Source organism: Balaenoptera ricei, chromosome 3, assembly GCF_028023285.1.
Source record: "Balaenoptera ricei isolate mBalRic1 chromosome 3, mBalRic1.hap2, whole genome shotgun sequence".
NCBI lineage: Eukaryota > Metazoa > Chordata > Mammalia > Artiodactyla > Balaenopteridae > Balaenoptera > Balaenoptera ricei.
Window position 1 is genome coordinate 59,783,060 of NC_082641.1, and position 13,460 is coordinate 59,796,519.

The 13,460-nt window shown below is 37.7% G+C and overlaps 1 protein-coding gene across 3 annotated transcripts in view; it reads right to left on the reverse strand.

Moving 5' to 3' along the window:
- The window catches only part of CERT1 (ceramide transporter 1), a 131,439-nt gene that overhangs the window by 36,990 nt on the left and 80,989 nt on the right, over positions 1-13,460 (reverse strand). For all 3 annotated transcript variants that reach the window (XM_059916595.1, XM_059916594.1, XM_059916593.1), the window contains one exon: positions 11,250-11,342. In XM_059916595.1, the coding sequence (XP_059772578.1) occupies positions 11,250-11,342 (93 nt within the window). The remainder of the gene's footprint in view (positions 1-11,249; positions 11,343-13,460) is intronic.

A 13,460-nucleotide genomic window follows, 5' to 3' on the forward strand; every position in this document is an offset into this window, starting at 1 on the left:
TCCAGCACAGCTAATTTAAAGAGCCTAGGTTGTCAATTAACCAGACATTTTGCAAACCAATTAGTCTTAATGTGGCTACATTTGGTAGAAATTAGGGTAATTTTAGAGAGAAATAGATTGTTTCAGTGGATATTAAATTCTAGTTTCATTAAATGAGGTCTTTATTTACTACTGCCTAAGACTCATTTCCCAGATAGTTTCCTTGTTGTTATATTATTATAAAGTTTAGTTATTAAAAGGACACTCCAAGTTTGTTTCTGAAGCTTATCACAGTAATCTAACTTTGGATGAAGATCAGATGTGCCATGACCTGCAACCAGGAGATTATTCATACTGGAACAGGTATCAGATAAAGGACTCTTTATAGCCACACTGGAAGAGTCCTCCCCTCCTGAATAAACTGCATATCAGGCCTCCTCTCCTGAATAAACTGCAACTCCTGTTTCTGACACTTGACTTTGACTAAGAACAGCACTACCAGACCAGCAAGAGACGACATCTGAAGAAGACAGCTGATCCAAGATGCTGGACTAGGTCTGTATACTGATTACTTTGACAACTGCTCACACTTTTTGTTTTCCTCACACTTTCGCTTGAGCTCAATTATTTGCAAGTTTCAAAAATCAATCTAACTACTGGGTTTGTGGCCAATTACCTATGTCCAGTACTCCCAGGTTGCCTTGGTAGGTTTCTCCTCTCCAAGGCTCTAACTGGAAAGCCCTTAGAAATTGTATTTTAAAAGAAAGAAACTCTAGCACCGTGCAAGCTAGTATCACTGCCAATCACACTAAGTGAGATGCTCTTACCTGGCCAATTAATTTTTTTTTTTGCAAGTTCATATTTTATTTCTAATACGTTTGGAGCTTTGATTTTTGCATTTTTGTAAAGAAGTTTTCACTTAATTCATTGAAAGCTCTTTCGTGCTGAGCCCAAGGTGGGGCCTGGGCCAGGCCAGACCCTTTGCAGCCTTCTTGCTCCCACCCCAGACCCCCACTGCTGGGAACGGGGTGGCTTCCCTCTGTCCACTCTGCCCTCCCACCCCCCGCTGCATCTCTCTGTACAGAACAATTTTTAAAATGGAAGCTAAGATACAATATACATTGGACAGGCACGCACACACATGCACACAGGCATCTGCTCCAAACGGGCAGGACGTCAGCTGCACTCAGAGAGCACCAAGGAATGCATACAGAGCCCCTCCTAGGGAGGAGGACAGGGCCTGAGCCCCACCTTGGTCCTCACAGTCCGAAGCTCCTCCCCACCTATTGCCCTGCTAGCCGCCAGAGGGAGGGGTGGACAGCACAGAGGGCTGTGCAGAAGGGGAGACAGCTGAGGGCAGCTGGGGGGTGATGGAGAGGGCAATGCCAGCCTGGTACGTTGCCCTGGGGCCAGGGAGGCTGTTCTAGGAGCCAGGGGGTGGGGGGAGGACTGGGGTAGACCTCTGGCCTCAGGTACCTGAGGGGTAGAAGGCCTGGGTTTTGCCCATCGAGGAGCTTCAAGTCTTACCTGGCCAATTAATGATGCCTGTTCTGAACCTGGCTATAAGCAATCCTTTTCATTAGATGGTGAATACTGGGTAGCTCCTAAGAGGACCCAACGGATTTATGGAACAAGTTTATGACCTTGGCTTTCCCCAGGTTGGTCAGGAAGATATGCTATTCGTTTCCCTTGGGCTCAAGGTCACTGATGGGTAGCTCTTGTCAATCTGTGATGTCAATCTGTAATGTGAGCATACTGGTTTCTATCAGGTTTCCAATGGTATGACCATTTGGCCACAATATTTGTTAACTCATCTTATGACATACAAAGGGTCAAATTTCCACTCTGAACAATCCTCTTCCCAGTTTAGGGGAAATACTAGGAAAAGGGTTTGGTTCAGGAGGATCTCGGCTTAAATCTTTGTTAATGATGTTGTTGGTTCTACTGGCAACTTAAACTACAGTTTGTGGAACTTACAAGGTGATAGCTCCTTGCCGTTCATGCTGTGTATCACCTATTCATAGTAAAATAATGATGTCTAAACAACTTAAAACTTTGGATCATGTCTACAGTGCTCTATAAAATAATAGGCATACATAATGCACATGTGAGGAGAACTGGCTTGTCTTACTGGACAGCCTAGAATTGGCTCTCAGTCCTTGCTGAACATTCTGCTAGTATAATTCCCCACCCCACCCCCCACCCCCCAAAAAAAGAGAACCGGGCCATTAGGACCCAGCACTGAGGGACATGATGGACCAAGGGCAGGCGAGCAACCACCCTGGCATCAAGGGACCAAATATTTGCTCACCTAATGCTTTCCATCAAAAGGTTAATGATCAGAGAGGAAACTGTGAAATAAAATTCATATTTTATGGCAAGACAAGAAAAATTTAAACATAAAAACTTTCTCTGACCTTTGGCCCCCTCTACAGTGTACTGTATATCTGCATTATGCATCATGACCAAATTTTCCCCATCGGCAAAAATACCTGCCCAATCCTAAACTGCAACATTCTTCTAGCATCAACAAGACAACTCCTTAAAATATAACCTTCCTTCTTGATCTTGTAGAGTCAGGTTACTTACCACTTTGTACCTGCAGAAGTGAACTGTGTAAACTGTCAGTATTATGTCATTTGATATGATGTACATCCTGTCTCAAAAACACTTCTAATGGATGCAACAGTTCTCAGAGCTTTCTGACATGCTGTTCCTGGGTTGTAATTCTCAAGAAGACTAGAATATATTTTCCATTTCTTTGTTAATTTTTCATCAACAGGAAGATGGTGAAAAGAGAACTGAAGTACCCTTAACTATTTTCTTCATTAAAAGAGAAAGATGGAGATGCATTTAAAATGGCTGGAAAAAAGATGGTTTATTCAATAAATGCCACTGGAATAAAATATAGATTCCTCCATTACACCATAATTTTAAAAAGTTCAGATGTATTAATATATTTAGGAGAGACCATTAAAAAAAAAAAAGAACAGAAAATACAGAAGATTATTTGAAGTAGAGTGTGAAAGGATTTCGATCTAAAATGGAACCAGATGGGACTTCCCTGTCAGTCCAGTGGTTAAGACACCACGCTACCAATGCAAGGGGCACGGGTTCAATCCCTGGTTGGGGACTTAAGACCCCACATGCTGCACAGTGCAGCCAAAAGATTGAAATGGAGAATTTTATGCATGCACCCTGTGAAGAATGGAATTTAAGAAATGAGAGAAAGATTTCCCATAAATGCCAGATAATCAGAAGACTGAGCCTTATCTCCTGACCAATGACCATCTACCAAGTATCTCTCCCCATCCTCAAGTCAATGAACTTACTGCTTGGACTCTGGCTGGACTCTCCTTGTCTGTACTCCTTGCCCATAAATACAACCTGCCCCAAACCCTCAACAAAACTGCCTGTAACTTGGTACTGCATGCATTCCCCGAATTGCAATTCCTCTGCTATTCTGAAATAAACTCAATTTCTGGTAATTTGAGCATGTCTCAGTTTACCTCTTTAGGTTGACAAGAGAATGCTTTTTAAAACATGAAAAAAAATGTAGAGATAAGTGTACCAAAAGACTGTGAGTTAATTACAAGAAAGTATAAAACTTTTACATGACAAAACGAACAATTAAAAAGATTTTTTTAAAACTATAAAAAGAAGAAAATAATTGAGAAATGAAGTCAATCCTGCCCATCTTCTAAATCAACAGGGGGAAAACACCCAAATTCTAATAATAAAAATGTGAAGGGACGTGTACAAGAGAGTCATTAAAGAAGAAACGCAAATGACCAATAAACATTTTTAAAAGAAAGCCTAAATCACATCAATGAAGCAATTGTTTTTAAAACTAATAAACACATAAACCTAGCACAAGGACCCTCCTTTCTCCACCCTGCTCTCTCCCCTGAAATAAAACCTGTGTTGATCAAAGTGGAGATAAACAAATATAAAATTATACAGTACTTACATATTGCTGGTAGGAGATAAATGGGTACCACATATTGTTAAATTAAAAAGATAGGCTTTATTTGTATTTTCTATAATCTTCATATAATGTACATCTATTTTATTTATAATATGAAAAAAATAGGGTAATTTAAAAGCTGATAGTCCTCCCCAAAATAAACCTAAAATAGCAAACGACTTTGCTCAGCTTCAGAATAAAGATTAAAATTGTAACAGCTAATATTTCAGTAATCTAGACTTTTAAAATCCCAGACAATAGCTAATTATGTACTTTTTTACATTCCAGAAGGAATGAGATGACAGCTTAGCAATTTAAAAATATTACCGCTCATCAGAGGGTGTTTGCCCCACCCACTCGGGCCCAGGGAGCCTGCTGAGATCCCAGGCTGGTCCCCTGCCCTCCAAGGCCACCCCGTCCCCCTGACCGCATTGGTCCTGGGGTCATAGGAAGGAGGCTGAGGGTAGAACAGGAGAGGCAGGTGGAAGGGGCTCTCCAGGACAGGAGGAGCAGGAGGAGCAGGAGAGGAAAGGAGGGTGTTTGCCTTGGCGACTTGAGCCCAGGAAGTCTGCTGGGCTCCCAGGTGAGGTCCCCTGCCCTCTGAAACCAGGAGTTGGGGGCACGCCTGGGCCCCTTCTGTTCCTTGAGCCTAAGCCACATCCCCCATAGCCACCAGGACCTTTCCCAGCCCTGTGGGTCCTGAGCATAGGCCCCGCCCACCACCCAAACCTCACCCTTGCTTAGGCCCCACCCTCCACAGCCAAGGCCTTTTTTTTTCTTTTTTTGTTTTCTCTTTTCCCTCCCCCTCTTTTTAGTATTGTGGTACTATTGTACCTTCCGGTTGTTGATTCAACTATATTTTTATTTTTATATCCTTTCTAATGTATCTGTTAGCTTCCTAGTCTAATTTTATTTTTTACTTTGTTATTGTTCTCTCTCTCTCCTTTTTTTTTTGCCACCCCACGTGCCTTGCAGGATCTTGGTTCACAAGACAGGGGTCGGGCCAAAGGTCCTAGGGCAGGAGCTCCGAGGTGGAACCACTGGACTAACAGAGAACCTCAGACCACAGGGAATATTCACCGGAGTGAGGTCTCACGGAGGTACTCATCTCACCACAAAGACCCAGCTCCACCCAGCAGCCTACAAACTCCAGTGTTGGAAGCCTCAGGCCAAACAACCAGCAAGACAGGAACACAATCCCACTCACAAAAAAACAAAAACAAAAACAAAGAGATGGCAAAAAAATATGTCACATGTGAAGGAGCAAGGTAAAAAACTACAAGACCAAATAAATGAAAAGGAAATAGGCAATCTACCTGAAAAAGAATTCAGAGTAATGATAATAAAGATGATACAGAATCTCGGAAATAGAATGGAGGTACAGATTGAGAAAACACAAAAAATGTTTAACAAAGAACTAGAAGAACTAAAGAACACACAAACAGAGATGAACAAAACAATAACTGAAATGAAAAATACACTAGAAGGAATCAGTAACAGAGGCAGAAAAACAAATAAGTGCGCTGAAAGACAAAATGGTGGAAATAACTGCCAAGGAGCAGAATAAAGAAAACAAGAATGAAAAGAATTGAAGACAATCTCAGAGACCTCTGGGATAACACTAAACGTACCAACATTCGAATTACAGGGGTCGCAGAAGAAGAAGAGGAAAAGAAAGGGGCTGAGAAAATATTTGAAGATGATAGTCGAAAACTTCCCTAATATGGGAAGGGAAATAGTCACCCTAGTCCAGGAAGCACAGAGAGTCCCATACAGGATAAACCCTAGGAAAAACACACCAGGACACATATTAAACTAACAAAAATTAAATTCAAAGAAAAAATATTAAAAGCAGCAAGGGGAAAACGAAAAATAACACATAAAGGAATCTCCACATAAGGTTATCAGCTGAGTTTTCAGCAGAAACTCCACAGGCCAGAAGGGAGTGGCAGGATATACATAAAGTGATGAAAGAGAAAAAACTACAACCAAGATTACTCTACCCAGCAAGGATCTCATTCAGATTCGAGGGAGAAATCAAGAGCTTTTCAGACAAGCAAAAGCTAAGAGAATTCAGCACCACCAAACCAGCTTTACAACAAATGCTAAAGAAACTTCTCTAGGTGGGAAACACAAGAGAAGAAAAAAGACACACAAAAGCAAACCCAAAACAATTAAGAAAATGCTAACAGGGACATATACATCAGTAACAACCTTGAATGTAAACAGATTAAATGCCCCAACCAAAAGACACAAACTTGCTGAATGGATACAAAAACACGACCCATATATATGCTGTCTACAAGAGACCCATTTCAGACCTAGGGACACATACAGACTGAAAGTGAGGGGATGCAAAAAGATATTCCATGCAAATGGAAATCAAAAGAAAGTTGGAGTAGCAATACTCACATCAGATAAAATAGGCTTTAAAATAAAGAATGTTACAAGAGACAAGAAAGGACACTACATTATGATCAAGAGATCAATCCAAGAAGAAGATATAACAATTATAAATGTTTATGCACCCAACATAGGAGCACCTCAATACATAAGGCAAACGCTAACAAAATGAAAGGAGAAATCGACAGTAACACAATCATAGTGCGGGACTTTAACACACCACTTACACCAATGGACAGATCATCCAAACAGAAAATAAATAAGGAAGCACAAGCTTTAAATGACACAACAGACCGGACAGATTTAATTGATATTTAAAGAACATTCCACCCCAAAGTGGCAGAATACACTTTCTTCTCAAGTGCACACAGAACATTCTCCAGGATAGAACACATCTTGGGTCACAAATCAAGCCTCGGAAAATTGAAATCACATCAAGCATCTTTTCTGACCACAACGCTATGAGACTGGAAATCAATTACAGGGAAAAAAAACTGTAAAAAACACAAATACGTGGAGGCTAAACAGTGTGCTACTGAATAGCCAAGAGATAACTGAAGAAATCAAAGAAGAAATAAAAAAATACCTAGAAACAAATGACAACGAAAACACGACGATCCAAACACTATGGGATGCAGCAAAAGCAGTTCTAAGAGGGAAGTTTATAGCAATTCAATCTCACCTCAAGAAACAAGAAAAATCTCAAATAAACAATCTAACCCTACACTTAAAACAACTAGAGAAAGAAGAACAAAGAAAACCCAAAGTCAGTAGAAGGAAAGAAATCATAAAAATCAGAGCAGAAATAAATGAAATAGAAACAAAGAAAACAATAGCAAAAATCAATAAAACTAAAAGCTGGTTCTTTGAGAAGATAAACAAAATTGATATATCCTTAGTCAGACTCATCAAGAAAAAAAGGAACAGGACACAAATCAAGAAAATTAGAAATTAAAAAGAAGAAATCACAACTGACACCGCAGAAATACAGAGGATTATAAGAGACTACTACAAACACCTATATGTCAATAAAATGGACAACCACGAAGAAATGGACAAATTCGTGGAAAAGTACAATTTTCCAAGACTAAACCAGGAGGAACTGGAAAATATAAACAGACCTATCACAAGTAATGAAATTTAAACCATAATTAAAAATCTTCCAACAAACAAAAGCCCAGGACCAGATGGCTTCACAGGTGAATTCTATAAAACATTTAGAGAAGAGCTAAGACTGATCCTTCTCAAACTCTTCCCAAAAATTGCAGAGGGAGAAACACTCCCAAATCCATTCTACAAAGCCACCATCACATTGATACCCAAACCAGAAAAAGATATCACAAAAACAGAAAATTATAGACCAATATCACTGATGAACACAGATGCAGAAATCCTGAACAAAATACTAGCAAACAGAATCCAACAACACATTAAAAGGATCATATACCATGATCAAGTGGGATTTATCCCAGAGATGCAAGGATTCTTCAATATACGCAAATCAATCAATGTGATACACCATATTAACAAATTGAAGAATAAAAACCATATGATCATCTCAATAGATGCAGAAAAAGCTTTTGACAAAATTCAACACCCATTTATGATAAAAACTTTCCAGAAAGTGGGCACAGAGGGAAGCTACCTCAACATAATGAAGGGCATATATGACAAACCCACAGCAAGCATCATACTCAGTGGTGAAAAACTGAAAGCATTTCCTCTAAGATCAGGAACAAGACAAGGATGTCCACTCTCACCACTCTTATTCAACATAGTTTTGGAAGTCCTACCACGGCAATCAGAGAAGAAAAAGAAATAAAAGGAATACAAATTGGAAAAGAAGAAGTAAAACTGCCACTGTTTGCGGATGACATGATACTATACACAGATAACCCTAAATGCCACCAGAAAACTACTAGAACTAATTAATGAATTTGGTAAGGTTGCAGGATACAAAATTAATGCACAGAAATTTCTGGCATTCCTATACACCAAAAATGAAAAATCAGAAAGAGAAATTAAGGAAACAATCCCATTTACCATCCTCCCAAAAAGAATAAAATACCTAGGAATAAACCTGCCTAAGGAGGCGAAAGACGTGTACTCAGAAAACTATAAAACACTGATGAAAGAAATCAAAGATGACATAAACAGATAAGAGAAATATACTATGTTCTTGGATTGGAAGAATCAATACTGTGAAAATGACTATACTACCCAAAGCAATCTACAGATTCAATGCAATCCCTATCAAACTACCAATGGCATTCTTCACAGAATTAGAACAAAAAGTTTTACAATTCGTATGGAAACACAAAAGACCCCAAATAGCCAAAGCAATCTTGAGAAAGAAAAAAGGAGCTGGAGGAATCAGGCTCCCCTACTGCAAACTATACCACAAAGCTACAGTAATCAAGACTGTAGGGTACTGGCACAAAAACAGAAATATAGATCAATGGTACAGGACAGAATGCCCAGAGATAAACCCATGCACATATGTCACCTAATTTATGACCAGGGAGGCAAGAACATACAATTGAGAAAGGACACCCTCTTCAATACGTGGTGCTGGGAAAACTGGACAGCTACATGTAAAGGAATGAAATTAGAACACTACCTAACACCATACATAGAAATAAACTCCAAATGGATTAAAGACCTAAATGTAAGACCAGACACTATAAAACTCTTAGAGGAAAACATAGGAAAAACACTCTTTAACATAAACCACAGCAAGATCTTTTTTGACCCACCTCCTAGAGTAACGGAAATAAAAATAAGCAAATGGGACTTAATTAATCTTAAAAGTTTTGCGCAGCAAAGGAAACCATAAACAAGACAAAAAGACAACCCTCAGAATGGGAGAAAATATTTGCAAATGAAACAACAAAGGATTAATCTCCAAAATATAAAAACAGTTCATGGAGCTCAATAGGAAAATAAACAAACAATCCAATTAACAACTGGGCCGAAGACCTAAATAAACATTTCACCAAGGAAGACATACAGATGGCCAAGGGGCACATGAAAAGATGCTCAACATCACTAATTATTAGAGAAATGCAAATCAAAACTACAATGAGGTATCACCTCACACCAGTCAGAATGGCTAATATCAAAAAATCCAGAAACAAAAAATGCTGGAAAGGGTGTGGTGAAAAGGGAACCCTCCTGCACTGTTGGTGGGAATGTAAATTGATACAACTATTGAAAACAGCATGGAGGTTCCTTAAAAAACTAAAAATAGAACTACCATATGACCCAGCAATCCCACTACTGGGCATATACCCTGAGAAAACCATAATTCAAAAAGAGACATGTGTCACAATATTCACTGCAGCACTATTTACAATAGCCAGGACATGGAAGCAACCTAAACGTCCATCGACAGATGAATGGATAAAGAAGATGTGGCACATATATACGATGGAATGTTACTCAGCCATAAAAAGGAATGAAATTGAGTTATTTGTAGTTAGGTGGATGGACCTAGAGTCTGTCATACAAGTGAAGTAAGTCAGAAAGAGAAAAACAAATACCGTATTCTAATGCACATATATAGAATCTAAAAAAAAAAAAAAGGGTACTGATGAACCTAGTTGCAGGGCAGGAATAAAGATGTATACATAGAGAATGGACTTGAGAACACGGGGTGGGAGGGGGAAGCTGGGGCGAAGTAAGAGTAGCATCAACATATATACACTACTGAATGTAAAATAGTTAGCTAGTGGGAAGCAGCAGCATAGCACGGGGAGATCAGCTTGGTGCTTTGCGATGACCTAGAGGGGTGCAATGGGGAGGATGGGAGGGAGGCTCAGGAGGGAGGGTATATGGGGACATATGTATGCATATGGCTGATTCACTTTGTTGTACAACAGAAACTAACACAGCATTGTGAAGCAATTATACTCCAATAAAGATTAAAAATAAATACATTTTAAAAATAAATAAATAAAATAAAATAAAATAAAATTACCGCTCAAGTCTCATACTATGGATTTTCACAGTTGGAAATCAATTCCAAGGTAAAAAATATTGTCAAGAGCAGGTCTTATTTTTTCCTTTCTAGAATAAAAATGGCAGGAAATTTTTCTTCTACTTTCTTAAGTACAGTCTAACTTTTTTACCATTCTTCTTCTATGTCAACGATACTCCTTGCCACTCCTGTATGTGTTTGTATATGGAGAGGCAAATTTCACTAACTGCTTAACAAATAACCAAAAGGGGAAAGAAGCTGGTTTCAGACATTTTTCAAATATAAAGGCAAGACAATTTGAATAGTTCATGCTTTGCTATGGATAAGACCTCACAGTATACAGCACAGACTAAAATCTTTCACCTGTAAAGTTCTCAGGTTTTTCCTCTATAGGTTACTTTTGTTTAAAAAAAAAAAAAAAAAAGAGTTAGGGACTTTCCTGGCGGTCCAGTGGTTAAGACTCTGCATTCCCAATGCAGGGGTAACAGGTTCGATCCCTCGTCAGGGAACTAAGATCCCACATGCCTCATGGAGTGGCCAAAAAAAAAAATAAAATAAACTATCTATAGATTTCAAATAATAAAATTAAAGAAAAAAAGAATTAGAATGTAATATCAATAAGTATCATCCTCACAAGGGAGACAAAAACTTGTCCTGTAAAGTAGACAGGCCTAGTAATAAGCCTTTTAAAGCCCTTTAAAGCTTTAAAGGTGAAAGGTGAAAAAAGAAAAAATCTTGTAGGTGAAAAAGAAAAAAATCTGTTTCAGGGTAAGCCCAGCATATATACATTATGAAATATTCAAAACATTTAAAAGTTACAAAAGTATTATGTAAAAATTCATCACTTTTGTGAGATATATATATATATATATATATCGCCTATGTGTTTCTCTTTCTAAGAGCAAGAATATAACTTCATACCTCATAATCTGGTCCTCCAAAGTGAGATTTTTTCTTAAGTTCTGTCATGGCATTTTTGTATGCTTCCTCTATTCTTCTTCTCTTCTCACTTTCCTATTTAAAAAAAAAAAGCAAGTGAAAAATTTATCATGTCAAGTGGGATTTTCTCTACATTTCATCAAAATTTTATAACTTGGCCCAAAAATAACTCCACTTCTGTTAAAAATGAGTATTCTTCTGCCCAAGAAAACACTTTTTTCTGGGTCATATATCACATACAAGCTACCACTTAAAATACCACTAAGATCACCTTATAGGTAGGTTATACATTTAAATGGATTAAGTAACTACCAAAGTGTCTACACTTCAAAAAAAAAAAAAAAAAGGATAAATTAGCACCAGAGAAATGCCTACAATATACATTCACGTGTTTGTTTCCCCCAGTAGGAGCTAAATTAATTTTGTTACAGAGAAAAAAGGCAAGTAATGGATGCCAGGAAGAAAGTAACTCAATTATTGGTAGAATCAATAAATGCAAAAAGATATTCTAAAGAAAGATACCTTTCTTATACTTTCCAACTGCTGGTTAAAATTATTTTAGAGCTGAAAAAGAGCTTAGATTTCTACTTTAACCTTCTCCTTTTATAGACAGGGTCTATGGCTCTAAGACTTTGCTAAAAGGTCCAAGGACAAAATGTAAAAAGGCTGGCCTTGGCACCAACCTCAAACTTTTTTTTACAATAATGGACTACAATGAGTCAAATGTGATATTAAAGCCCTACAAGCTTATAAAGAACCTAATGCCTTTATTCCCTCACCTCAAATATTTAAGGGCTAAATTAAAGTCCACACCGAACTCACCCAGAGCTTAACTACTTCTAAAAACCCTACCTGAATTAAGCTAGTGCAAATCAATGAGTTAGTTCATTAGGCCCAAAGATTAACTGATTTTTGTGTCCTGAAGAGAAAACAGGACTACAGACCCATCAGAATGGCTAAAATTTAAAAACACAAAAAATCACCCACAAAAAAAAAGACAATACCAAGTGTTGTCAATGGTGAAGAGCAACTGGAATTCTCACCTACTGCTGGTGGGAATATAAACTGATACAACCACTTTGGAAAATTGTTTGCCTCTACCCACTAAAGCTAAGCATATACCTTGTGAATCGATAATTTTACTGCTTGGTATGTGCCCAAGAGAAAAGAGTGCATGTATCTACCAAAAGATGCGTACAAGAATGCTCACAGCAGCTTTATTCACAACAGCCAAAATATAAAATGTTAAATGTCCATCAGCAGGAAAAAGGAAAAAACAAATTGAAGTCATACAATGAAAATTCATCATACAACGAACAGCATACAGCAATAATACTATACAACAATAAAAAATAATAAACTACCACTAAAAGTTACAAGATGAATGAACTTCACAGTCAGTGTTGAGGGGGTGGGGGAGCGAGCCAGACACACGAGTATATTTTGTATGATTCCATTTACATGCTGTTCAAGAACAGGCAAAACTAATCTATGACTGTATAAGTTAAAACTGTGGTCACTTCTTGAAGTACTGGTACGGTATGGACTAGGAAGGGGCATGAAGAAACCTTCTGGGGTGCTATAAAAGTTCTATATCTTGATTTGAGTGGTGGTTACAGGGGAGTATACATGTGTATAACACTCGTCAAGCAGTACACTTAAGATTGGTATACTTCACTGTATATATGTTAAACCTTAATTTTAAAAAATGAACAAAACAAAAACACACAACACAGCAATAATATTAAAAAGATTTCAAGGAAAGCGAAAAAACATGTGAAGTTACACACTTGTGAATCTACTAATATAAGCAAACATCTTCAATGAATAATTTTTTTCTTATTAACATTGTTAACAACTAAAATTTGTTTAATCTTAGAATTTTTGGTCTTCCTGGACACGACTGGCTAAAAATTAAGTACACTTCTTCTAGAAAAGAAGGAATTATTTTTATAGGTAACTAAGAATATTCAATTATTTAGTTGTAAGAACAATGGAAATGATGTTAGAAATGTACATAAGAGCTATTAAACATAAAATCAGAGAACTATTATATAGAGATTTGTATGTATGTTTTACACATCTATTGTATGTGTATATCTGTTATATACATAGATAAACATATATTAGAAATCTACATAAAAGGTATACAAACAGCTATTAAATAGCTATTATTATATCAACTATCACCTA